Source organism: Manis javanica, chromosome 4 (assembly GCF_040802235.1).
Source record: "Manis javanica isolate MJ-LG chromosome 4, MJ_LKY, whole genome shotgun sequence".
NCBI classification, from domain to species: domain Eukaryota; kingdom Metazoa; phylum Chordata; class Mammalia; order Pholidota; family Manidae; genus Manis; species Manis javanica.
The window spans coordinates 172,212,210-172,238,593 of record NC_133159.1 but is presented as its reverse complement, the minus strand read 5'-3'; the positions used below and the strand labels follow the sequence as shown (position 1 = coordinate 172,238,593).

Here is a 26,384-nt window from a genome sequence, read left to right as displayed (position 1 = left end):
CACTTGACCGTGTGTTACTGCCCATCTTTTTCCAGCTCCACATTCAGTGACATCTCATTGGTGGCCCAAAATTATCTACAGTGACAGTATTTATACCAGAGAAATGGGCAGACACTAGAAGTCAGGGCTTTTATCTCAGAGTGCCGGTTGTTATACATTTACTAACTCAGCGCCCACTACGGGCCAGAGCTGGGGAGGTGGGAGAGTGGGCAGGCATTGCTCACATGTCCCTTCCCTGTCATTATCATGCAAACCCTCTCCATCACCCAAGTCTCACTAGCATCCTGGGCCAGAAGCTGAAGAGTCATGCAGTAATGAGGGATGGCAAGTGGACGGACATAAAGTGCAGGCTTTGGAACCTGCATCCAAGTGCCTGGGATTTTTATTTCGTGCTTGCGTGACCTGGACAACCAACTTACCCTCTGTATCTATGCAACGGAGACAATCATACCTCCCCAGTAAAGTTGTTGTGATTATGAACTGCCCAAAATATTAATAAATAGTAGTCTTTTTATTAATAATAACAACACATGGTACCCAGGGTACCTCCTTCCCTGCATCCTGATGCCATGCTAGAACTCACAGAGGTTGCATCTTGCAGAAACCACATAAACAAGGCTCCCTGGGACTGTTTATCCCCCCAGCCACCCCTTCATTATGTTCCTGTGCTCAGGAGAAAATAGGGTGGAGGAGATCTGGTGCTTTAAAAAAAAAAGCAGATGACAAGACAGTCTAATTCCATTTTTGTAAATATATATATATATATAATTGTGTGTTATATATATGTAAATAAATATATATATATATTTATATACCAGCACAGAATGAGGCCACAAGAAATGCCCAAATGTATCAGAACGGGTTCTCTCTGGAGCGAGGCATTTAGGGATATTTTTTTTCTGTTTGCTTACATGCGTTTTCAGAGACTTCCAAAGGGAATACATATTATTTGTGTGGCAAAATGAGTGAAATGGGGGGCAGAAAGGAAAAAAAGAAAGGAGAATGTTAGAGGAAGTAAGATTCAGGAGAGGGAGGCGCAGAAGAGAGGGCCAGGCAGGGCGTGGAGATGCGCGGAAGACGGAGGCCTGGGACAGCCGAGCCCAGAGAAGACCACCTGATCTGGGATGGAAAACGGCAGGTGAGGGGCACACTCATCTCATGGGGGGTCTCAAGTGGGCGCCTGGCCAGAGAGAGCCAGGCCTGTGGGTGGAGGTGGGGAGAGTGGCCGCTTGCTGCTGGTCCCCAGCTCTGGGCCCTCTCGGCTCTCCTGCTGTGCCCCGCTGGGGTGGAGTGGACGAGGGGCATCTCTGGGACGGTCACCAGCAATAGCCACTCATCCCCACACCTCATCACTGCCCGCTGAGCCTTGGTGGAACAGAAAACCTTCTCCAAGCTAAACTTGATCTGATGGTCCCCCGTTTCGATGCCCACTAGGCTCCAAGCAGCCTCTGGGTCAGATCAAACCCCCCAGCCCAGCCCCAGAGGCCGCAACATGCTGGGCCCCTCCAACCTTACCTTCATCCCCCTCAGAGGCACTTTCCATGCGCCAGCTCCCCGAGCCCCCACCTCCCCTGCCCCCCTCTTCCAGCAGTTCCCGTCCGCAGTCTCCTCTCTGCATCTTGCCTAAAAACATCTAACCAATTCTTAAGATCCAGCTCGAAAGCCACCAACACCGTTCCTGTGCTCCCCGCTTCCCCAGTACCCCCTCCTGATGAACACTGGTGACACACCCTGCATTAAAGCCGCCGTTCACATATCGGTTTCCTGGTAGCCTGGGCGCTACTCAAAAGGACAGAACTCATTCATGCTTGCATCCTTAGCACAACATGGGCACATCTTTGGGCTAGAAAAAGTAACTCACTCATTATTCACTCATTTGATGAATATTTATTAAGCTGAAACTAGGCCCCAGGCACTGGGGATAGAGCAATGAATATGACAGATATGATTCCCACCTTCTTGGAGCTTAACATCTAACAGGGAACAGGAGAGAGAAAAATGCAACAAAAATATTAATCAGGTAATTATTTACAGATTTAGTAGGAGTGGTGGAGAAGAAATACACACATAGGGTGCTGTGGCGGTTGGTGGGGGTTAATAGCAGGGATGCAGGGGCAGGGGACCCCTGAGAGAAGGAGGCCTGCGGGTCAAGGGGCTGCAGGTGGGCTGCACTCGTGGCCACTGGAGGCGGACAGAACCACGCTAGGAGAGGCCGCAGGAGGAGCTAGAAGGTCCCGGTCCAGAGCTATTCCTGAGTGTGTTCATTTCCCACCAGAAAGTGAATTCATCAGAGCTTGCTAACAGGAGAAAGAAGAAAGACGGGAACAGGGGGTGACAATGGTCTTGGAGCTTAATCTGGGGTCCTGATGCAGGTGGCATGGTGATGGGTACGAGGTGGGCCACATGGGGGGAAGAGGAGAAGGAAGACTTTGACCAGCAGGGGGCGAGCAACGCGGGGGCAGGGGTCCCGTCAAGTAGAACAGGGAATCAGGCTGACGCAGGGCGGAGGCGGGGCTGCGGCTTGTGCACCGTCTGGGCAGCTCCAGGGCCTAGTTCAGAATGATGGATGCCCTGAAATACCGACGGTGCAGTCTGATTTCAAATGCCCTAAGCTGCGGTTCTCTCTGGAGCGAGGCCCGATACACGCCTCCTTGTCAAGCCCTGTGTCTCCTATTTAGGCTTGATGCACAGCCCCAGCCCCGTTAAGGAGCAGGGCACTGGCTAGCTCTGTGACCCAGGCACCCATGCCACCTGCTCTCTCCCTGTTTGCAATTCGGAGCTGTGCCTGCTGCTTAAAAACCTCAAATCAAGGATTAGCTTTCATCATCACTGCTGGATAAGGGTCTAAATTCAAGTAAAGACCCTGAAAACTTTCAAAGAATTCCTAAGGGGGCCTCTGGTGGGGTGCTGGGGGAGACAGGAAGGCACACTCTAGGGACCCCCAGCAGCCTTGACCAGCAGGTCCAGTTGAAGGAAGGGCCTCTCCCTGAGGATGGAGCCCAGGGAGGAGGAGGGACCGCAGATCTGGGTCCCTGATGCTGAGGGTCTGAAAGTCACAGATGACTTGGCAAGTCAAATCCTAAAGGAATCAACACCCGGGGGGTTAGTTTCCGCGAAGTTCAAAGGCAATGGGGATTCATGGGACTTTTTTACTTAATAACTCATTCATAAATTAACAAGCTCATCACCTTCTTTCTATGATAAGGAGATTGTTTGTTGATCGGTTTGTCTTTTAACTAACTAATTAACTGGTGGCTGAACAGCACCGTGCCCACTTCAGAGCATCAAGCCGTCCCCAGTCCCCAGCCGGCTGCCACCCACCCTGCTCCGAGCACACCTGGCTGTTCCAGGCAGGAAGGGCTGAGCAGCCACCACGCATCCCCCTGTCAGAGGGCACGGGGACCTAACACCACCTCGAGGCTCCCGGGAGCAGAGAAGCACTCAGCTCTCCAGATAGGAGAGGAGGCTTTGCTCTTTTCTGATCAGCCATCCGGGAAAAAGCCCGTGTTTCTCAGGAAACCCTGGAAAACTGGTAAGACGTGATTTCTGAAGCCCCAAGGGGCCGCTCTTGAGATCCAGACCATAAATAGGTTTTATTATCAGGATAACATCATAAATGGACTGGCTGCATTGCTGCCTCCACCGCCACTGGTGCCCTTTTCTCTAGAAAAGTCCACGTGGTTGACCAAGGGGCTTGGGGGGATTCTCACACATTCTAGGAGCTGATGGGATTGGTCAGGTGGAGTCCATTTTTAACGCTGCACAGAATAAGCAGGCAGGCAGGCTTAGGCTAAGGCCGTGGGGAGCATCACAGGCCTCCTTGGAGCCACTCCACTTTCCTTGAGGAGTTCGCACTTTGGGAGAGAGATGAGGCGAGCACACAAGGGCTCATGGGGGGCAGCACAGGGGCAGGTGGAGGGGTTGGGTCAAGGCCTGCGGTGGCAGAAGCGGGGTGACTGGGTGTGTGCACGTATGGGCACACATGCTTGCACCCCACGGTCTAGGTCTGTGCCCCCAAGGGCAGTTTGCCTTATTTGAGAGTTGTCTGTTGTTCCAGAAATACCTACTTTCTGAGGAGCAAACCAGCAGCCCTCACACACACACACAGCTGGATTTTGCTTTTTGTTATTTTTAATTAGTCATTTTGAACATATAAAGATCAGGAGATTTCACACAAGGACAGGGTATCCTGTCTCTCTTATGACATGGAAAGATCTGACAACCCAGGTTCCCACTCCCACGAAGCAGCAAGGCAGCAGGAGCTAAATAACAGCAGGACCCTGTTCACCACACACCCCACCACTCCCCAGTGCCTTACACTCAGCCTGCTTCCCTCTTTCAGGGAATGTGCTGGAATTTGTAACCCTTGTGTGTTAAACTGAATAATGGCCCCCAAAGAGATTCAGGATCTAATCCCTGCAACCTGTGGGTGTTACCTTCTATGGCAAAAGGGTCTTTGCAGATGCAATTAAATTAAGCATCTTTAGATAGGGAGATCATCTTGGATTCACCTGGTAGACCCTAAATGTAACCATGAGCATCCTTCTAAGAGGAAAACAGAGGGACACTTCACTACAGAAGAGAAGGCAAAGAGACAACGGAAGCAGAGATCGGAAAGGTGATAAGCTAAGCAAGGATAGCAGCGGCCAGCAGCTGGAAAAGGCAAGAATGGATGCTCCCCAGGAGCCTCCAGAAGGAAACAGCCCTGCTGACACCTTGATCTTAGCCCCTAAGACTCATTTTGGTTGTCTGGACCCCAGCTCTGCGGGAGAATAAAGTGCTATTGTTTTAGCCAACATGTCAGTGGTAAGTTTGTTACAGCAACAATGAGAAACACATACCCTGCCAACCGATGGATTCAACACATCCCCTGAGTGCCCACAATGCAGTGGACAGGCCCTGCTCTCAAGGTGCTTGTAGGAGGGGACAAAATGATAATGGCAAAAGGGCAGGGACCATAGTAAGTGCCCAGGAGCACAGGAGGTTCCAGGGAGGCTGTTTCCCAGTTTCATGTACACAACACATGCATGTATGCATCTTCATTAGGCAGTGGAACCCCCCCACGGCTTTGAGGAGTGGTGAGACCAGGGGACGTGGCAGGTGGGCGTAGGGTGGGGGCAAGGGCACTCCTTGCCTTGCATGCTGGATGAACTGGGTAGCTTTCTCGGCATACTTCTGGGCAAGGCTGCTCAGGTTCACAGGCTGCTCCACGATGTTGAGGTTTTCGTAGAGAGGAAGGGCCACATCAGCATAACAATCCCTCTCAAGGTTCCTGTGTGGAAACCACAGATGGTAGAGTATTCATTCCCTCAACCTAAGTAGTTATGGAGGAGAACAAAATGCTTTAATGCAGCAAAATACATAAATGCAAAATATTTAATACCCGGGCCCCAAATGATTTTTCCAGCCTGCCATCTCTTCCAAGTGTAAAATCAACATAATACCTTCTTCCATTCCCTCTAGTAGATGTTTATGCCCCTTGGACAAGCCCAGCTACTCTGTAAAGCTCACAAAGATTTTGTGAGCTAGGGACATTATTACTCTCATTTCGCTGGGAGAGAAACTGAGGTTTAAACAAACTAAATTATTCCAATCCCATAGCCAGTCAATAGCTCCATCCCTGGCTTTTCCCCCTTAACTCCCCCTAAATGATGACTTCTGTCTATGGGGTATAATGCTTGCTATTTTCATAGTCAATAACTGGACTTCATGTGACACCATATCTGACTATAGGAGAGAAGGCTGGGAACAATTTTAAAATTTCAAACCATGTTTGGAATATTTGGAGAAACTTTAGCAATTGGAAAAAGTGGGGGCCAAGCCAATGACAGCTCCGGAACAAACTCAGCTCTTGGTCTTGCAGATTGGAATGAATCTGACACGTGATGCCCCACGAGTGTGGCTGAGTCCTGATCTTGGGCAAGCTACCTAAGCTTTCAGAGCTGGACGTTCCTCATCTGAAGTCCATGCGCCCGGACAGAGGTGTTAGGAGAACCAGACAAGATAACAAATGGTTGGCGCGTCACACACGGCTCAGGCCCTCTGTCCTGGGTGCCACAGAGAATCAGAAGAAAGGCTGAGGACAACAGAGACAGCAGGGGTACTGGGCAGCCTCTCAGGGAGAAATTGCCTCGTGGTGCTGGAAAGCATTTGCAAAAGAAATGAAAACTCCCCATCAAACCTCCAGGCACATGTGAAAGCTTAGGAGACCAGGTCAGACCAGCGCTTTCAAGAGAGGAAAGAGTTATCCCAGTCTGGGACATCACAATGCTAATTTGCTCCAATCATTTGTGCCCAATGTTTCAGCTTTTCATGATCTCATTGCAATTCCACCATCATTTACATCCTGTCTCTTTACTCCCCTAAGCCAACCCTTTTTTCTATTTAACATGAATGGAAAAGGAACTGGCTGATATATGTCATACCATGATATAGCCAGATGTGAACACAGGGGCGACCCCAGGCCACAGTTGGTAAGGAAGGCATGAGATGCTCTACTTCACTTCTCACACTGCAACGTGCGTACGAATCACCTGGCATCTTGTTAAAATGTAGATCTTGGGGTGGGTTCTGAATTCCTGCATTTCTAACAAACACCACTGGCCCCCTCATTGCTTGTCCAGCGACCACACTGAGCGTGGTAGGATGTACAGCACGTGGGGCTCCAGACTCAGAGAGACCCAGACTGGAATCTGTCCCTACGTCTGCCAGCTGCAGCTCGAGCTGGGCATCAAGGTAAGCTTCCAGACCGTAAGATCAGGATAAACACCTGCCTCACACAGTGATCATGTGGACTGCTGATAAGAAGAAAGAATGTGTACAACATGAGTTCTCAATATGCGACCACATTATATTAACAATTATGTTATTAATGAGCCAGCTGAGACTTGCCTTCGCCAAGTGGCTCAGATACCTGTAACCTTATAAATAACTACACTGCACAGTCTGACCAACCAGAGCACCTGGTTTGTGTTGCTTTATTGCCCGAATAAGGTCTATTACCTTTTTCTGATAATAAATGCATTGCAAACTCATTACAGAATATTTGGAAAATAAGTAAGAAAAAAACATGAAAACCCCTTAGTCCCACAAACAGAATGAACTGCCTTTGAGTCTCTCTCAACAGGATAAAGGTAAGAGACACAGAGGTAGTTACGATCGCACTGCTCATGATTTGCCTCCTGCCTTTTTCATTTATATCATGAGCAATTTCCCATTTCATTGAGTGTTTTTAAAACATCCTGTTGAGTGTATGCATTTCAGAACAGAATGCTGGCCTACTTGTTGGGGACGGGGGATGACGACTGTAAGGGGTCCTATGCACTTCTTTCTCTCTCTATATATATACATCCCTCCTGTGTCCAGTGTCTGGGCCAGGTGAGTGGTCCAGCAGGGGCCTCGAGTCCCACCTGTGTGAGACTGTGACAATACCAGGCTCTCCCCAGGTACGCTAAACAAACCAAGGAACCCGGAAAATTCCAGTGAATTCGTTGACCTCTCCTTTGCTAAAAGTTCATTGCACTCCTTGCAAATAATGCATTTGAATTTGCACTGAACGTACTCTTTTTCACTGTCTTAACTGTCCCCTGTCAACCTCTCTTATTAACCACAGATGGACCACATCCTTAAGGCTTCACCTTGCTCTAGAGCCTATAGCCAATGTCTTGGATGGGATTACCTTGACGGTCTATCTTCCCGGGGACACGGTGGACAAGGCGGGTGGTTGTAGCCTGGAGTGTCAGTACAGCCCATATCGTGGCTGTATGGGATTCCATAGTAGTAATGAAAACCTGGAAGAGAAGCAACTGGTTACACTCCCCCCAACTCCCACCCCTGGCTTCTGCTGTTATGAGCCCGCATTCTCATACCCAGGACAAAAATTTAATTTTCCATGATTTAATACGGTAGTGCTATGGTGTATGTAATTAAAAGAGGATTTGATTAATATCCCTTTGTGGTATGCAAAGAAAACACTTTGCTGTGTTCTGGCAGTTAAGATTAGATTTACAAAATATCTAGTGATTAGAATTAACCTGGAGTGGGAGGAAGTAGAGAGAATTATCGTATACCTACTATCCCAGTGCAGTTTTGGACACATTCAGCAAGTATTTGTTGAATACCTACCACATACATGATACATTAGGGGATAAAAGAATAAATTCTGCCCTTAAGAGACTCCCCATCTGAAGGGGAGGTAAGACATATAGACTAAGCTGCAAAAGGTTGGGGGTGAAGCCATGAGCTGACAGGGAACCAGGACAGTGCCCATGAGGAGGTACAAGAAGAAGGAGGGAACAGGTGTGACCTCAAAGATGGACAGTGAGAAACCTAAGAGCATCCACGTAGGAGGCCTTCAGGTCCAGGGACAGCAAATATACAGCAGTTGCGCTCACTCGCCAAAATTTCCATGGCCGGCACCACAAACCCAAAACGGCAACACTTCCTGCTGAGCAGGACCCAGTCTCGGGATCCCCCTAGCACAGGACTACAGGCATGTATTACTCAAGGTGTTAAAACCCTGAGCTAAAGTCCTCATTTGTCAGAGGAGAAAATTGAAGATGAGGGAGGGAAAGTAAGCCCTGTAGTAGTATATATAACCTTCAGTTGGTGGAAAATCCAGTTCTTCGTCTCCATCTGTCATTCTTCAAAAATCACATGTGTTAGATGCCCAACTGAGAAACAAGGCACAAAGTAGGAGAGGAGGTGGAAAGGGCAGCAGAGGAGAGGCAGGAAATGGAGAGGATGTCCTCTGACAAGGCTGCTGACCAGTAGGAGCCAGTGGCTGAAGGCTGGTACTAGGCCAATTCTCTGAAAGCCATTCTCCAAATGCAAAACCCTGCAAATGCATCCCTTTCCCCGAGTATAGGGGAGAGCGCTGCAACCCTTCCCATGGAGCAGAAGAGGGGAGACGGCTGTAAAATCCTCAGAGAACCACCTTTAAGGAAAAGGCCATCATTTGCTTATACAATGACAGGAGGGGGAGAGAAACAGATGCCAGGCAGAGACAGAGGAGAAGCCACAAAAGCTGAGATAATGATAAACTGCTTTTCAGAGAAAGTCCATGAATTCCCTCAGGAAATGGAAGAAGCAGGTCAGGGAGAGAACAGTGGCAGAAACCTCAACTTTTTAAAAACAAGGGATAATTCAATGAATTGGACGTTCAGAGAACTCCTCCATCGGCAAACTGATTTTCAGAGAATTGGCTCCGGCAGTTTGATCCTGGCCTATTCCCGAAGGCCAGAGAGTCAGAAGTCTGAGGCTGTAAACAGTTGCACAAGAAGCCGAGAGGGAGCATCTCCTGTGTGAGTTCATGGCCTGCTTCCCGGAACACACCTGACGATTTTTACTTCTTACCACACTAGACATGTCTGGACCTCACGGGGGCAAACAATCCCTGAGATGTGCAGAACCGGGTCAGGGACACCGCCGACATGCTTGCTTTAGGGGAGCCAGAGGGCAGCCAGGCACCAACGAGGGAAGCCAGGAAAGGTGCCAGGCAAGAAGGATGTGAGACCAAGGCGAGCCCTGGGCACCCCAAATGCACCCAAGCAACCCTGTGGGTGCCCCCATCCTCACTTAGGAGACACGTTCCCCAGAGGCAAAAGGCTTACATGTTAATGGAATCCTTTTACACAGAGATCTTTGTTTCCCAGGTAACAAATTCCCCAAAGAATTCTTACCACGGAAGTTGGGGTGATAAGAGCCATGGTGCCCAAGATGCCATTTGCCTGCAGGAAAACAAGAGAGAGACTTTCAGGAGTCCCTGCGGAGGCTCCCGGGCCCGGTGGGGAGCTGATCACACACTCAGTTCTCCATCAGTGTTGCCCTTTACTGAGGACAAGCGAAGAGAGGCTGCAAACGCTTGGAGGAAAGCCAAGCCTTGCTCGCTGAGACCGAGAGGGAGCGCGCAGGGAGACAGAAGCAAGGGAGGATGACTCAGGACCCGCGCAGGAAAGCACAAAGCGGAAGCGGAACCAGGCCTTTACCGGGGGCCCAGAGAAGCCAGCAGGCTGTTTCTGCCCCTCAATGGGGTTCCAGTGCTCACAGCAACCCCACCTAGCCCCCTGCGCCCTCCCTCTGCACTCCGGCACCGGGCCCCGCAATGGAGCCAGGTGGCCCAGAGTACAGATGCATGTCCCAGATGGGTCTCACAGAGGCCCAGTTCCCACCTGTTTCATAATCTCCTCTCTGGCCACCATCAACAGCCTGCAGGGGGCTGCATGAGAGACCACCTCCCCACCGCAGTTCCAGTGCCGAGACACCCCCCCGGGCTGGCAAACGAGGAAACTCAGCCGCACAGCTGCTCCGTTCCTGGTCAGGGGGAATCACTGGACGATGTGCGGCAAGAGCTCTGACTCGTGTCCTGCTAATTCCGCTCTGAGGAGCAAAGACCCCAGGAACTGGCCCGCAAGACAAGGGGGCAAAGAAAGAATGTGGCACAAAGAGACAAACAGTGGCAGCAGTGAACAACACAAAGGAGAGAAACAAACAGGCAATCACAGGAGTGGGGCTAAGTAAGCCATTTTATGTGGCTTCAATAAAATACTACCAAACTATCTTTTAAAGACAAATGCACTTAGCAAAAGTTAATAATCAGTGAATCTAGGTAAAATGTTAATAGGTATCTATTATTCCCTTTTTGCAACTGCTCTGCGGGTTTGAAAAAATGTAGAGGCAAATGGGTTAAGCGTTATGTGGAATGCTTGGATTAGGCATTACATGGAAATATAAAAATTGTATTAAAAATTTGAAATTATTTCTAAAATTATTACAATTATAAATATGATAGTAGTATTGCAGGGAAATATAAAATAATAGGAAAGGGAAAAAGCAGGACCAAGTGGTATGTATACAACTAGGTAAAAACATACTAGCATGGGCCAAGATAAGGAGCAAAATATGAGTGGTAGAAATGGACTTGATATTCCTTCGGTGGGTTTGTTCTCTTCCTGTAAGTATGCTAATAGCAAATTCATAATCTCAACGAGTGGATGTGCTTAAATATCCTCTCAGCCATGCAAAAGGTGCATGAATTAGTGGGGAGGGGACGGGCCGAGCAGTTACTTCTGGGATCAGTTGCTTACATGGAGTTCAAAGGCATGGAGTGGGGGGCAAGGGAGATCAAACCCAGTTCAAGAACACACCCCACTGTTGCAGCATGAAGTTTTAGAGTCAGGGAGCCCCGGGGACCTGCTGTGAACATGCCATGGATGCACTTAATGGACTAGGAAGGGAGCCAGCCCATCCTGGGAGCTCCATGATTATTAACCTCAGGGCATGGAAAGAAGGGGAAAGAAAGGAGCAAAGGGTTGGACCTTAACTGGTACCTACTCCTACCAATGGGACTTGCCCTCCCAGGGCAATGAATGCCTCACACATTTGACCTTCTTTAAAACTACGTCAGGAATCTTGACACAGAGGAGGAGGCCAGGCCAACATCAGAAACGCCAGCGCCCTACAAGTGAACACAAGAGGGGTGGGCCCCAGTCACACGGTGAGGTCCCTGGCTGCCACTGTCCTGTTGAGCACACCCCCCCTTCTACTTCACATATGCTGGAGGGAGGCAGGAGTCCCGCTGGACCCAGCTCTTGGGGAGTCAGAATAACAAGCACAGGCAGCCTGAGGAGGCTGCTGGGATCTGGGGTCACCTGGGCCTCTGGAGGGGAGACCAGCAGTGAAGCAGAGCCTGGAAGCAAGGTTGGGCCAGACCTGCCCATCTAGGGCTGGCCTCCACCCATTCCAGGCTAGGCAACACCAAACAAGTTTCTTCATCTGTCCAAAACTGTTTTCTCACCTAGACAATGGGGGAAATCACATCTAAGAAGGCACCAATGCAAACGAACGCTTACCCCAATGTCTGACACATGGTAAGTGCTGAGTGAGAGGTGCCTACAGACATTTAAAAGGAAAGGAAGCTGTTGGCCATTGTGGCAGATGCTGCTGGCTGCCTCCCTTACACCCATGTCCCCACTTCTCCTGCTAATAGAACTTCAGTTATGTTCAGAGGGCTGGGGACCTGTGCCCAGGTCCACGTCAATCATTGTCATCTTGACCCCAGTTTCCCAGCCTTCCTTGAAGTGAGGGGGCCAAATAAATCCACAGATAAGTAAGTGCATTTCTGCTGGCATGGAGGAGGCTTGTCTGAGAAAAGAGTTGCTTTCCCGATAAATGTGAACAAATGAGACTGGTGCCACCTCCCCCTTTCTCCTTCCTTGAAGCTAAATTATGATGAAGGGTACTGAAGCTGCTATATTGCAACTGTGAGGCAACAGGCGTGAGGACAAAGCCAACACAGTAAGGACAGCAGAGCAGAAAGACAGAAACTATTTCCGGAGTGGCTGAGCCAATGAAAGCAATCACTGCCCTCTCATTTGTTACAATGGGAGGAAAGGAGCTCCATGTTGGTTTAGTCCACTGTCCGGTCTTTTCAATCACTTGCAGCCAAGAGCCTTCCTAACTTAGACAGCAAGAGATGACGGAAGCAGTGGACGTGCAGAAGTGGGCGCAGCAGGTGGGGGCCGCACAAACACAAAACAGCCACCCCAGAAAGGCAGTGGAAGACGGGGCTCCAGGCTGTGGGGTTCCAGGGTCACCTATCATGCCGGTGACGTAGCCAGCTTGCTGCAGCACCTCGGCCAAGGTGGTCTCGTTGAGCGGAAGGCCTCCCACAGAGGAGACGGCAAAGTTGTGCGTGACTCCATTGCGAAGGCCTAGTCGGCCGGTGAGGAGGGCGGCCCTGGATGGGGAGCAGGTGGAGGCAGCTGCATGGAAATCCACAAACCTGCGCAGAAAGGAAAGTGAGCACAGCCCTCCAATTACAGTGTCAGGGGAAAAAGTTCAAAGATCACCCAGTTGCGGAACAGGTAAGGAAAATGAAGCTCAGAGAGGTAGTGCAATGAATTCAAGGTCACACAGCTAATTCCAGTTGATTTAACCCAATATATTTAGTCAATCATCTTTATAGGAAGATTCCATATTTCAAAGTCACCTACTCAGTAAAATTTCATTGTAACTCCCAAATCCATGCTCATGGCTTTTAAGTAGTCATGCAGACACAGACCTTCAAAAACATGCTTCTCCCCAGCTGTGGTTGAATAGGGCAACCCTCTTGTTTTGGCTTGCATATTTCAAGCAAGTGTCCTCCTTTTCAGTCTACTTAGTGGAATAGTTTTTGCATTTTTATTCTTTCTGTTGGTGATATCACTGTTTAAAATGCCCCAAGCATAATGCTGAAGGGCTGGCTAGTATTCTACAGGCAAGAAGGCTGTCATGTACTTTATGGCGAAAATACATGTGTTACACAAGCTTCATTCAGGAATGAAGTGCTGTTGGCCCTGAGGTCAGTGCAAATGAATCTATAATCTATATATTAGGTAAGATGTCCTTAAGTAGAAGCACACACAAAACAAGGGTCCGTACTGATCAGTTGACAAAAATGCTGAAGCCAGAGGCTTGCAGGACCCTAGCCCTGTGTTTGCCCCTGTGGGTCGGTATTCCTTAAGTCAAGGTTCATGGTAAACGGATAGAACATAACCACGGCTGCTAACAAAAACTGACTGTAGCTATACCGTGTTACTGTGTGCCCAGCCCTTTTTTTTTTTTTAAGACACGATGGAGAAATATAAAGTCTAGCTACTGTCCTACCCTCAAGAATAGTGATTAAATTTAATGTGACTAATAATGGGGCAAGCTGAACTTGAGTGTCTCTTCATGGGAGAAGTTCGTAACATCAGGGATTCTTGCCATTTAAACATTTAGCCTGAATCTCATCAGACCTTTGGACCTAATTTCCAGGTTATGGGAAATACAGCTAAGAACAAATTAAATGACACCACAGGAAATAATGTAACAAACCAGTATCTGGACATTCTACTAGACAAGATGTCTGGACTCCTCAAAACGGCAATATCCGAGGAAAAATATGTCTCTAAAGAGTCATAACCAGATGTCATACATGATCCTTGATGGGATCCCAGTTCAACCAAGCTAACAACACATTTGGGGCTAATTACAGAGATTTAATACAGCTTCACATAAGACGTGAGGGGATTATTGCTCATTTTCTTGACTGTAGCCATGTGGAAGAATGTTTTTATTCTTTTTTTTTCTTCCAGTTTTATTGAGATACAATTGACATATAACACTATTAGTTGAGGGTGTACAACACAATGATTTGATACATGTATATATTGGGAAATGATCAACACAATAAGTTTTTAAAAAGTTATGTTTTCTCTTTGTGATGATAATTTTTAAGACCTATTCTCTTAGCAACCTTTCAAGCATACAATACAATATTGTTAACTATAGTCACCATGCTGTACGTTAGCTCCCCAGGACTTACTTATCTTATAAGTGGACGTTGGTACCTTTAGACCCCCTTCATCCACTTTTCTCAACTGCCCACCCACCACCTCTGGCAATCACCAATCTGTTCTCTGCTTCTACGAAGTCAGTGTTTTTTTCAGATTCCACACGTAAGTGAAACCGTAAAATATTTGTCTTTCTCTGTCTGATTTCTTTTACTTGGCACACTGCCTTCAAGGACTGTCCATGTTGTCACAAAAGGCAATATTTCCTTTTTTATGGGTGAGTAATATTCCATTGTCTCTGTATTGCATTAAGAATATGTTTTCATTACATTCAGGAAGTTTTATTATAAGAGATGCATGCTATAGTGTTTATAATAAAAGAACATGATTCTGCACCCTTCAAATGATTCAGGAAAAAAATCACCTTATTTATAGATAGAGCAAATATAAGCAAAAGGGCAAAATGCTAATAGTTGATGATTCTTTCCATTTTCCTTTATGTTTGAGTTTTTTAATATTGAAAAGGTTAAAAAGGATGAGAGTAGAGAATGAACAGGGTAGAGAATGAGCAGGGCAGTGATGAGGTGGGTGGCCAGGGGCCATGCTGCAAACAGGAGGACTGACTTGAAGCAGAGGAAGGCGTCTCAGAAGACAGGTGTCCAGGCTACCCAGGAGTCCAGTGGACAAGCTCAGCCACCACCCCGGGCAAAGGGAAACCTGAGGTCAGGGAGGATAAGGGATTGGCCTACAGCCACAGGGTCGACTGGCGAAAGCAGGTCTCCCTACCTCTCCTCTCCACTCCCCTTCCCACACATCCTCAACAGCAGCCCTGGGGGACTTTAAAGTGCTCTCTGACCACCACTTAACATGCTAAAATGATTGCTGGGTGTGATGCGAGCCCCATCTTTCGGGCCTCTCCGTGTCCCCTGCCCCAGGCTAGCATGAGTGTTCTTTCAGTTCTGCAACTGCCAGCCACCAGCTAGCTCCTTCCCACTAGCCCTCCATGGCCACTCTCTGCTCGGCATGCCCTGCCACATCTTAATGTGGGCTTCCCCTTGCCCTTCTACCCAGGTCCCCCCCAAGGGGCCTCCTCTCTTCTCCCCTAATCAGGCACCCTAGGTGCACCCTGATCCCAGCCTGGAGTGACCTCGGTTATGATTGTGTCCCATCATTCTGTGTCTTCCTCCCTCTGTGAGAGGGGAGGCTTTGCCCAAGTGGCTCACTGCTTAATCTGCAGTTCCTAAAACCAGCTCTATAAATAGAGGAAGCAGAGGATGGAAGGAGAGGGGAGGGGACGAACGGGGAGAAGGATGGGAGGGGAAGAAGGAGTCCTTCTTCCCCAACAACTTCATTGAAAATGTAACTAAACCCTGAAATAACCATTCCTGGGAAGGTGGCAGTGTGGAGTCGGGGGTAGGGGTGGGGAGCAGTGGTTCCCCTGAGCACAGTCACCAAAATCAGCATCTTTCTAATAGTTTTAAAGATGGCCTGCTAACATGGAAGTTGCATACATATCAAGTGTCATGAAGAGATGTGACATCAAGGGACCTGTGTGAGAGCGAGAGGACAAGGTCACAGAGGGCACTGTGTTTGAATGCTCCCTTCCCACCTGCAGGGGGGCCTGGGTCACCACCAGCCACATACCTTACGGCCTCAGGGCACAGCCATAAGCCCAGGCCTGAGCATGGTGGCTCCCAGACCCCCTGATAACAGCTCTGGACAGGCCACTTCTCCAGGCAACTGGCCAGGACAGGGCTTGCTCTAGGACCAAGACCAGTCTGGGGACATTTCCTTGTTGTCTGTGCCTCACAGAGGTCAGCCTGGGGAAGGAAAATGGGGAAACACACACAAATCCCTGCTTCTCTGCACAAGTAATTCTGGCAGAAGACTAGGGACAGAGGAAGCTAAAACATAGTGTTTAAAGAGTCTTCACCTGCAGCTTCTTCCTGGGCACCAGGACCGCCTGGACACCATAGCAAATCCTGAGTCTCTACTGCCTCCCCTCCACTCAGAGATGCCCTACAGAGCTATGCCCAGCCTGCAAGAGCAAGCAGGGCCCTGGGCACCCTGCCTTTCACCACGACCTTGGCATTTGTAGAGGTGATGGCCCTGGAACCAGGCAATGAGGTCTGCAAAATAACACAGTGGATTCCTTTCTTTTTGTTTCTTTCCTTTTCTCTCTCCTTTTTAAATACTACACTCAAGCCTAGAGATTACAAGGCAAAACTTTAAAAATCTTACAAATAGATGACCATATGGCCCAGCAATTCCACTCCCAAGAATGGGATTACCCAAAAGCATTGAAATCAGGTACTCAAACAAATACTTAGACTAGCACATTCACAGCAGCATTATTCACAACCGCCAGACCGGCACAGATGTCTCATCGGTGGAAGAATGGATAAACAAAATGCAGTAACTCCTCACAGTGGAATATTATTCACCCACAAAAAGGAATGGATCACTGATACATGCTACAACATGGATGGACCTCAAAAAAGTTACACGAGTCAAGGAAACTAGACACTAAAGCCCACATATTATGAGATTCCATTTATATGAAACACCCAATCCACAGAGACAGAAAATCATGGGTGGTTGCCAGGGACTAGAGGGAGTGGGGAATGAGAGAAACTGCTTAATGGGTTTCTTGTTAGGGTGATGGAAATGTTTGGAAATGAGATAGGGATGTACAACCTTATGAATGTACTAAATGTCACTAAGTAGTTCATTTTAAAATGGCTAAGTTTCTGTCATGTGAATTTCACCTCAGTTGTAAAAACAAATAAAATCTGACAGATGGAGAAGAAAATGCCCGATGGGAATCTCTCAGGAAGGAGACAGGCCCAGTAAGCTGGGTGTCAGCTCCGGGCGTCTTCAGAAGAGAAATTACTCATTTATAGCTAAGGGGGTGATTCATCATTTCATTCATTTGTTCCAAAAATATTGATTAAGCCACAGCAAGGGGTAAATCTGTAACAGATTCTAAGGAAGCAAAGAAACAGGATCTGTCTTCAATGATCTTACAGTTTGCTTTTTGAACAAAAGTCCTATGAGGTCATTTCCATTTTACTACTAATGTTTATAATTTATAACCCCTTACTTAGCACCAACTATGGGCCCTTACATGTGCTAACTCATTAAGTCCTCACTGCAGCCCTAGGATGTGCTAGTGTAAGGATTCCATTACAGATGAGAAAATTGAGACAGAGGACACACTGCTGGACAGGGTGGAGTCAGTTTGCACCCAGGCATTTTGCACCATGCCCGCTCCCAGCCATGGCACTGCGTGGCCAGGGACCCAAGAGCACATCTTTACACTGGGACACGTCCAAATCCAGATTCTACATCCGTGCCATTTAACCACACTGCCTCCAGGAAGTCCAGAGCTGATCTGGAAAGTTGAAGGGAAGAGGCCAGGAGACTTACTCATGCCAGTCTTGGGAGGAAAACCCGAAGAGATAGGGTGAAGCGTGCCCAGACCCAGGGTAAGGGAGGCTAGACCAGGTGCTGGCCTGGGCACAAGAGGCTTTGAGGCTTAATCATCCAAAGATCAGTATGGGACACACACACACACACCTCCAAATCAAGCTGGGAACGAATTAAGAGAATTACTGACATCTGAAGAGTTTCTTGAAATAAGATGGCAATACACTGGCATACACTGGCATACTCTTCTCAAGTTGGCCAGGGAGCCTTCAATCCTGAAAAACTTCAAAAGAAAAATGAGCATCTGAGCAGCCGGTCCCACTGGAGATCTGCCTGAAAACCCGAGGCTGCACCCAATAGCCTTGAGGTTTCTTAAGCAAAAGCCGTGCCGTGGTTCCAGGACCTCATGTTTCTGGAAAGCAGCGCCTGCCACGTAGTGGGCACTCACAGAGTTCTCTCCTTCCAGAACCTTCCGCCTTCCCCTCCAGGAGACCTGTCTTCCTCCTCCTCCCCCTGCCTCTGAACGACTCCCTTTCCACCTCCTTGTGGCCTCATCTCTGTGTCTGCCTCTAAGATACCAGAGGTCTCACCCCCAGCCTGCTTTTGCTCCTAGTTCTCACACAGCCTCTGGGGAGTCTCATACCAGCTCCCTCCCTCAGCCAATGCCTGAAAGCTAACAATTCCCAAATCCAGGTTCCCAGCCCAGGCTCCGCACCGTCCCCACCACCCACTCCTGGACATCTCTGCCTGGCACCGGGCGTGAAGGTTCAGCGCTGAGGTCATCAGCTTCATCTCCCAGATTTGCTCCCACCTGCCGTCTCGCTGAGCGACAGCCCCAGACACCCCTCCGTCCCTCAGAGAGGCCCAGGGTCTGCACAGACTCTGCCCTTGCTCACTCCTCACATCGAACTAACCAAGTTCTATCCATCCTGCCTCCTCACCAGCCCCTCTCTGCCACCCACTGTCACTGCCTCGACAGAGCACTTTGGAGTTAGAGTCACAATCCCTGAGGGAAAAACATTCTCTCTCTGCCTGCTTCCCCAGACTCACCCGCTGCTTACCTCTCCGCAGCCCATGCTCCCCCCCACACCACATTACTTCCATACCTCTGTGCCTTTGCACAAGCTGTTCCCACCACTGGGAAGGCCTCCCTCTTATTCTCAGACCTTGTCTTGATTACACGTCCCAGCTGTCTTCAAGACCTAGCTCAGATGCTCAGATGGCACCCGCTCTGTGTCATCTTCCCTGACTCTCCCCTCCCCCATCCTATCTGTACTACCCCCCATAATCCTGCTCAGAATCAGTGCCCCCTCTTCTCTATCTAAGTACGTATCTTCAGCTTGTTATTCGCAACTCTGAACTGTAATTCTCTGTTTAGGGCAGCTTAAAGATAGCCACAGTTTCTTTAACATGCCTTCCATGGAGAGGTGGGGTCTGTGTCCCCTCCCCTTGAGTCTGTGACTACTTTTATGACTAAAATAATGTAGAGGTGACACTCTGCCAGTTTCTGGGTTCAGGTCTTAGGAAACCGGTAGCTTCTACCTCCTCCCCACAAATACTGTGTCACCAAATAAGAAGTTAAACTACCTCTGGACCACCATGCTGGAGGCTGTCTGTAGGTGCTCTGGCCAGTGACCCCAGCTGAGGCCATCCCCACCTGGATGCCAGGCATGTGAGTAAAGCCACCTTGGATTGCCCAGCCCAGCCCAGCCTGGCCCTCTGCTTGCTGAATTCCATGGAACCACCTTAGTCAACACAATGTGGAAAAGAAGACTTGCCCAGCCAGGAGCTGCCTGAATTCCTAACCCACGAAATTATGGGCTAGAATAAAATGGTGGTTGTTTTAAGCTACTAAGTCTGGGGGTAATTTGTTACTCAGCCATACGTTACCAGAACAATGTCTGTCTCTCTCACTGAGCAACATTTCATTCACCATTAAGTCCCCTGACCAGCACAAAGCAGGTGCTACCCACTGCGTGCTGAGTGGAGGATGTGTCGGCCCCCTTTGCTTTTGCGCCACATAACAAGTCTTGCTGAAGAAACCTGGGTCTCGGTGCAGAAGATGCAGTAATTCCCCAGCCCCAGTTTTAAGGCAAGAAACAGCAAAGAAGGGACATGATCAGGGAGGGAGCAGTGACTTTGCACTGTTGAGACCTCAGGGCTGCCTGTCAGCTGGCCTGGCCCTGCAGCCACACTCTCAGGAGCAGGCCAGGTGGGGTCTCCAGCTGACAGGTGGGGGTGGGGAAGGCATGCACCCCAACACAGTGCAGGGCTCCCCGTGCCTCAGGGAGCTTGGCGCTCACAGCTCTGGCTTCCCACTCCTTCCAGCACCTCCTTCCTGGCCCCCGCCCCTCGGGGCCGGGAGGAACATGGCAGCTTTTCTGCCTTCTGTCCTGGGGTACCTGGGGTAGTCCCCCCAGAGGCTTCTCTCAAAGCTTCCCCACCTGCCAAACACACTGGAGCCAAAAGAGAGCCAAACTCCTGGGGCAAAACCCAGGGCCCTGGAAGCTGCAGGTAGCCTGCAACCCACCCTCTAGGATTCCGAACCCAGTCTTCCTTGGTGAACACAGGTCTGCTCCCCAGCCAAACGTCCCTCACCAGCCTTCTCCACGCTCCTCTGGAGACTGAGGCACAGCCCCTCCTAGCTCACAGTCCTGAATGCTTCTTATAATAATCCTTATCATTCTCACAGGCCATGCTTATAAAGCACTTACTATAACCCAGGCTCTGTACATACGTTAAGTCACGGGCGCCTCCTGGTTTGGGTATTTACAGCTCCGTGTGGCCTGGCCCCAGCCTGATGTCATCTCTTCGCCCACCACAGCGGAATCACTGAGCACTTTGGAAGACCTGGTGCAAAGTGAAAATGCAGGGGCCCGTGTTCGAAAGTCACTATGAATTTCAAGAAGGCAACAGCAGAGCATTAAACGTGCTCCTGAGTGCGGGGCCCCGTGTGACTGCAGGGGCCCCATGTCCATAAGCCAGTCCTGCACGAAAGCGCCAGTTCTGTCCTGAGCGCCAGTCACCCCTCGGCCCACTGGGCTTCCCAGAGCTCGGAGAGAAAGGCCCACCAGTCTTGGGGCCCAGATATTGCTTTCACGTGATTGTTTCCTTTGCCTGTCTCTGCAGGTTTATCTGGTTCTTTGGCTTTTTCCCAGCACAACTGCTGCTCTCACCAGGCTTCCCTACCAGCAACTAGCACCACCTCCCACCAGTTACTCAAGCCACAGCAGTCATGATGGTCTCTTCCCCTCCCCGTCCACGGTCAAGCTATTAGCACATCCTTGGCAGGACTCGGCTTCCAAATAGATCCAGAACCTACCCATTTCTCTGCATTTACCTGCTAATATCCTAGTCCAAGCTGCCTGCTCCCGGATACCACTGCCAGCGTCCGTACTGTCGCCCAGGGCCGCTGTGCGGTGTGACCCTAGGGCTCTGATCTGTCGTTGAGCAGCACACAATCTGCCCAGCTGTATGTGCTCTCACTTCCAATTCCCCCCGCAATTCTCCTTCTTCCCGCCTTCCACAGGGCGGCCACAGTCATTTTAAAAACTCCTTATTAGCTAACATTAATTCCTGGCTGGAAACCCTCTACTGGGTTCTCGTGCAGTCTACGTAAATCCAGTCATTATCACGGTCTACTGGCCCTCCACCAGAGCTTCCCGGCCACAGCTGGAGTACACAGACAGGGCCAAATGGGTGAGAGGTTTTCTGAGGTCATTCTCTCAGCCCCAGGGGCAGCCTGGTGAGGCCCCAGGCAACTGGAGGCTACAGGGCTAGTCTCACGCCAGCTCCGTATGTGTCCTGCAGGATTCTAGGAGAGCGGTCCCCTCAGAGCACAAGCTAGAGAGAGACCCAGGGGCAGGGCACCAGGCGTCCCCCTGGGCATCTTCTCCCCCACTCTCTCCCCAGCTACACTGCCCTGAGTTGCTCTTCCTAGGACGCCCAAGCTCGTTCCTGCCCTTTATATGTCCCCTCCGTCTGGGACGTCTGTTCTGGCTCCTTCTTGGTATCTGGGGCTCGGCTCCTTTGCACCTTGCTGCCACTGTTCAGTTTGGTCTCTAGCCACTACCATCTCTGACCTCACCTTCGTGGGTCTGCCTCTTTGCTGGCTGCCCTGCTTCCCCATCTAGAACTGGGCTCCTGCCTACTCCCCCCACTGCCCTGGAGTCTGGTTCCACACCTTGGGAAGGCTGTCTCTCCACGTGGGCGGCCAGAGACCTGCTGTCTTCTGGGGAGACGGTTCTGCCCGTCTGGTGGGCCAGTCCTAGCCTGCAGGGAGGCTGGCCTGCCCAACAAGGTTCTCTGCAGCCCTCAGGCTCCATCTCTGCAGCCGCTGCTCGTCTCGACATTGTGACGCCACTTGACATTCCTCCATTACGCAGCTTTCTGCCTCCCAACAGACACACACACACCATGCTTCACCTCAAGCCCTTCCCCTCTAAGCTGCTGGTTTGGTCCAACCAACTGCAGCAGAGCCAGCCTGGGGGCTACAGGAAGGAAAGCTCTGCACTGCCCGTAAGGAAGCTTACGCTTTGGCAGACGATGCGCCCCGTCAGAGAAACACGAAGAAAGGGCTAAGGAGGCAGAGTGATGGGAAGGGTACTCATGCGGGCAGACAAACCTGAGTTCAAACCCAGCCCCAGCGGCCCCTACTGTGAGACTACACAGTGCCTAATCTAAGGCTCAGTATCTTCACCTGCAAAATGGGCAAAACCATCCCTGCCTCACCAGGGTGGCTGAGGGACCCAGCAGGATGACGTACACACAGCACTGCGCAGGGCTCCAGGTGCAGAGCAGACTTTTTAAAAATTCGTGGTCATCAATGTAATTACTATCATCACTACTAGGTAGGGAGAAAGAGACATTCCAGGTACGGCAGGAGAGCAGCGAGCAAGGCCCAGTGGACGGAACCCGAGGGGCCGTGGTGCCGGGCTACTGTTGCTACGACCTGAGCATCATACTGCATACTCACTGCCACTTGTGTGTCCCAGGTCACCACGGCTTCAACATGCACACAAGCAAGCTCGGCATCCTCCCACCAAGAGCCTGTGTCTACTCCCCCCCCGCGGCCCCCCTGGCTGGACCCTGACCCCTCATCTCTGAGGCTCTTCCCATTCCCTGCCTGCTTCAGCTCCTCCATTCCTACTGATGCCACCCAGGACCCACATGGCTGCTGTCCCACACCCGAATCGCTCCGATGACCTTCTGAAAGGTCAGGCTTGCTCTCTCCAGCCCACGCTGGCACACTGGTGAGCCATGCTGTCCCCCGACCCCACGTCTTCAGTGACTCCTGCTTGGCCACCAAAATGTGCCATGTTCTGGCTCGGCCTACTTCTCCAGCCTTCTGAGCCATTGCTGCCTGCTATGGGTTGAACTGTATTCCCCAAGAAGATATGTTGAAGTCCTAACCCCCGTACCAAAGAAGGTGACCTTATTTGGAATTAGGGTCATTGCAGATGTAATTAATTAAGATGAGGTCATACTAGATTAGGGTGACTCCTTAGCCTAATGTAACTTGTATCCTTAGAAGAAGAGGAGAGAGACACAGAGGGGAGACAGCCACATGAAGACAGAGATGCATGGGGGAGATGGCCCTATGATGACAGAGGCCGGGACTGGCCTTATACTGCCACAAGCGAAGGAATGCCTGGAACCGCCAGAAGCTGGAAGAGACAAGAAAGGAAGTTATCCCAGAACTTCAGAAAATGCATGACTCGCCCCACACCTTGATTCTTCACTTTAAGCCTCCAGAACTGTGAGAAAATGAACTGCTGTTGTTTTAAGCCACCCAACTGGTGGTACTTTGTTCCAGCGGCCCCAGGACACTGATACATACATACCCCCAGGACTCTTGTTCCCGGAACGCCCTGCATGCCTCCCCTTCACACCCCACACAGCTCTCCAACCCAATACTGCGACTCTGCTCTATCTCAGCGCAGAACGCTTTACCCTCCTCTCGTCCTTCCAAACTCCTACCTATCCTTCAAAACCTACTATTGTCACAAAATCTTTCCTTGCCGCACAGGCAGATGAGTTTACCTGTGACTTTTGGAGCGTGTGAAACTTCCCTGCAGCTTCTCCATGCCTGAATGCAGACATTCACCCCACAGCCTCTGAGCCCTTACTAGAGTGCCCATCAGTTGCATTTTACTGTGTGCATACATCCCTTCTCCACCCTCTCTTCCACATGATGCCTGCCGGGCTGCTGATGCCCCTCCCCTGCCCCACACCTACCCCAGTGTGAGCCCAAGACCCTGATGTGGGGCTAATCAGAGTAGAACAACAACCTCATATCCCCAATGACCGGGCCCACCATGCCTGACCCAACCAGGCCTACTCTAAGTCCAACCTGTAATGTTCTGAACCGGAGAGTGAGGAATAACTCTCTCTTCCCCCTGGATTCTCAAGCTGTAAAGATATAACCCCAGAAGGGCAGGGGCCACACCTCCCATCACATGGAGAAGTCTGAAAGAAGGAACCCACTGGCTCAGACGCAAGTCCAGGATCCCAGACGGAAGACAGTCTCTCTCTGAGTTTAGTCCATGAGCCAAAGGGGGGCGGGGGGCCCTTTTGTGCTTAGGGTGGCCGAGCTGGATTTCTGTCACTTACAACCAGAGACTCCTGGCTATCACACTGTCAATAAAATAGGACAGGGGCCCAGAGTACAACAGTGAACAAGATAAATCCCTGCATTCAAGTTGCTCGGGGTTCAGTAAGCAAGATGGGTATTTCCAACCTGGGGGAGGGCTCCAAGAACAGTAAGTACCGGGTATTCTGAAGTATACAAGGTGTGCACGTGTGTTGGGCAAGCAAGCACTTCTCAAAAGAAGTTACATGCAAGCTGAGACAGTAAATAGACATTAACTTTATGTTTGTTTTATAATGATAAAAACAGCTACCATTTATCAAGTGGCTACTACCTTCATCATAGCATATATATTATTTCAAAGCCTCAGAATTCCCATTTTACAGATAAGCAAGGTGAGACCAAGAGAGTTTAAATAACTTTCCCAAGACCATGCAGCTGGCCTGAAGGCAGATGCATCTTACTCTGTCTAATCACCGTGCTACATGGAAGACGAGACCTCCACATTTAGGAAATGAGAGCTGGAACTTGACCACAGGCCTGCTCAACTAAAACCCCACTTCCCTTTCTATCCGAGAGGAGGCTGGCTGGAAGAGGATCCTCAGCAGAACCTGACCATGCTGGCTACCTAACCTTGGACCTCTAGCCTCCAGAACTATGGAAAATAAATTTCTATTGCTTAAGCCACCTCTCTGTTGAATTTGTTACAGCAGCCTGAGCTGACTAATACTCCTGAGCAGTGCCAAGAACACATTGCCTTGACGCCACCCCTGCTTGCCTTTTTTTAAGGTTAAGACTGGTGTCTCCCCGGGCATGTTAAGACCCTCGTCCTGGGAACAGCTACAGCACATTTCTACTAAAGATGTACCCCGGAGCTGCTCCCCAGGCTGTAGGTTCTCTGCAAACAGACTTAGAGTTGCAGCTCCCGGCCCACGTGGAGTGCCTGGGTGGGGTGGAGGTGCTCCAGTGGAATCTGGTGAGTGAATAAACAAAACTTGAAAAGAGAGACCCAGGTCATTTGACTGGAAAAAACACATCAGTCCATTTTTCACATAATCGCTTGAGCTGATGCTTTTAGGGTTCAATTCCTCCCCTGCTGTGCGTTAAAGTTCATGGCTTTCAATGCTCAGAAACAATCAAATCTCCTTTTTTTCCAAGTCTCCAGAGAGTGCTGACTATACACCCCCCAAGAAAACCACCACCACCCACGTAGCCCATTGACCTGCCCTGCATGTGCGCCCCTCCTTCCCCCTGCTGTCCTCTGTCTCCATGTGGCAGAGGCCAATTAATAAGCGATAAAATGGTCTTGCTATTTGGAAAGCTGCTTTTGTTTTTCCCCAAATCTATCTGGGCAGGCTCAGGCCAGGTCACCAACGGGGGTCCTAATTAGAGCCTGAAAATACATTGTCAAGTGAAGCTGGAAATACAGAACCAGACGTTTCAGCAGCCGGTTAATAGGACAATCAACGCAAATTAAGACACAGCCAGAAAGGAACCAAAGCAAGTCGCCATTGCATAAATTACACGTATTAGAATCAGGGACCCTTGGCTCTGGAACCATCACCACGAAAGCCCTGGAGAAACATGACAGTGGAAGTTAAGCATGTCCGACTTTCATTTATAAGGAATTTAAAATAGATGATGAGGCCTTCTGGGGCAACTCTCTAAATTGCTGTGTGACTAGAATAAAAGCTATCTTTATTCCATTCATAATTTAAAGGCTTGGAGGTGGAAATAGGTTTTAAAAATCATTTTCTGTGGTCTTTGTGGGTAGAAGGATGGGGTGGAAGGCGAGAACTGGAAAAACACCGATATAGGACCTAGACAAACCAGCTCGGCCCAGCCTCCATGCTGCCTTCTTTTCAATGGGAGGACAGCCGAGTCACCCCTCAGATGGCTGTTAGATGAAATCACTGAGATAGAAAACCAATATGCCGGCACTTTGTAAACCGCAAGCACATGTGGAAGAAAATAGTGAACTTGCTGTGTTTTGTTTACTCATCACTCATCCATTCGTTCATCCATCCATCCATCCATCCACCCATCCATCCATC

General features: G+C 49.8%; 1 protein-coding gene across 16 annotated transcripts in view; it reads right to left on the bottom strand.

Moving 5' to 3' along the window:
* The window catches only part of ARSG (arylsulfatase G), a 149,496-nt gene that overhangs the window by 72,513 nt on the left and 50,599 nt on the right, over window positions 1–26,384 (bottom strand). For 13 of the 16 annotated variants that reach the window (XM_073235827.1, XM_073235825.1, XM_073235823.1 and 10 more), the window contains 4 exons: window positions 12,594–12,781; window positions 9,612–9,728; window positions 7,679–7,790; window positions 5,135–5,272 (listed from right to left, as the gene is read on the bottom strand). In XM_073235827.1, the coding sequence (XP_073091928.1) occupies window positions 5,135–5,272; window positions 7,679–7,790; window positions 9,612–9,728; window positions 12,594–12,781 (555 nt within the window). Of the gene's footprint in view, window positions 1–5,134; window positions 5,273–7,678; window positions 7,791–9,611; window positions 9,729–10,169; window positions 10,231–12,593; window positions 12,782–26,384 lie in introns of those variants that run through there. The other 3 variants (XM_073235824.1, XM_036997270.2, XM_073235831.1) reach the window with 2 other exon arrangements.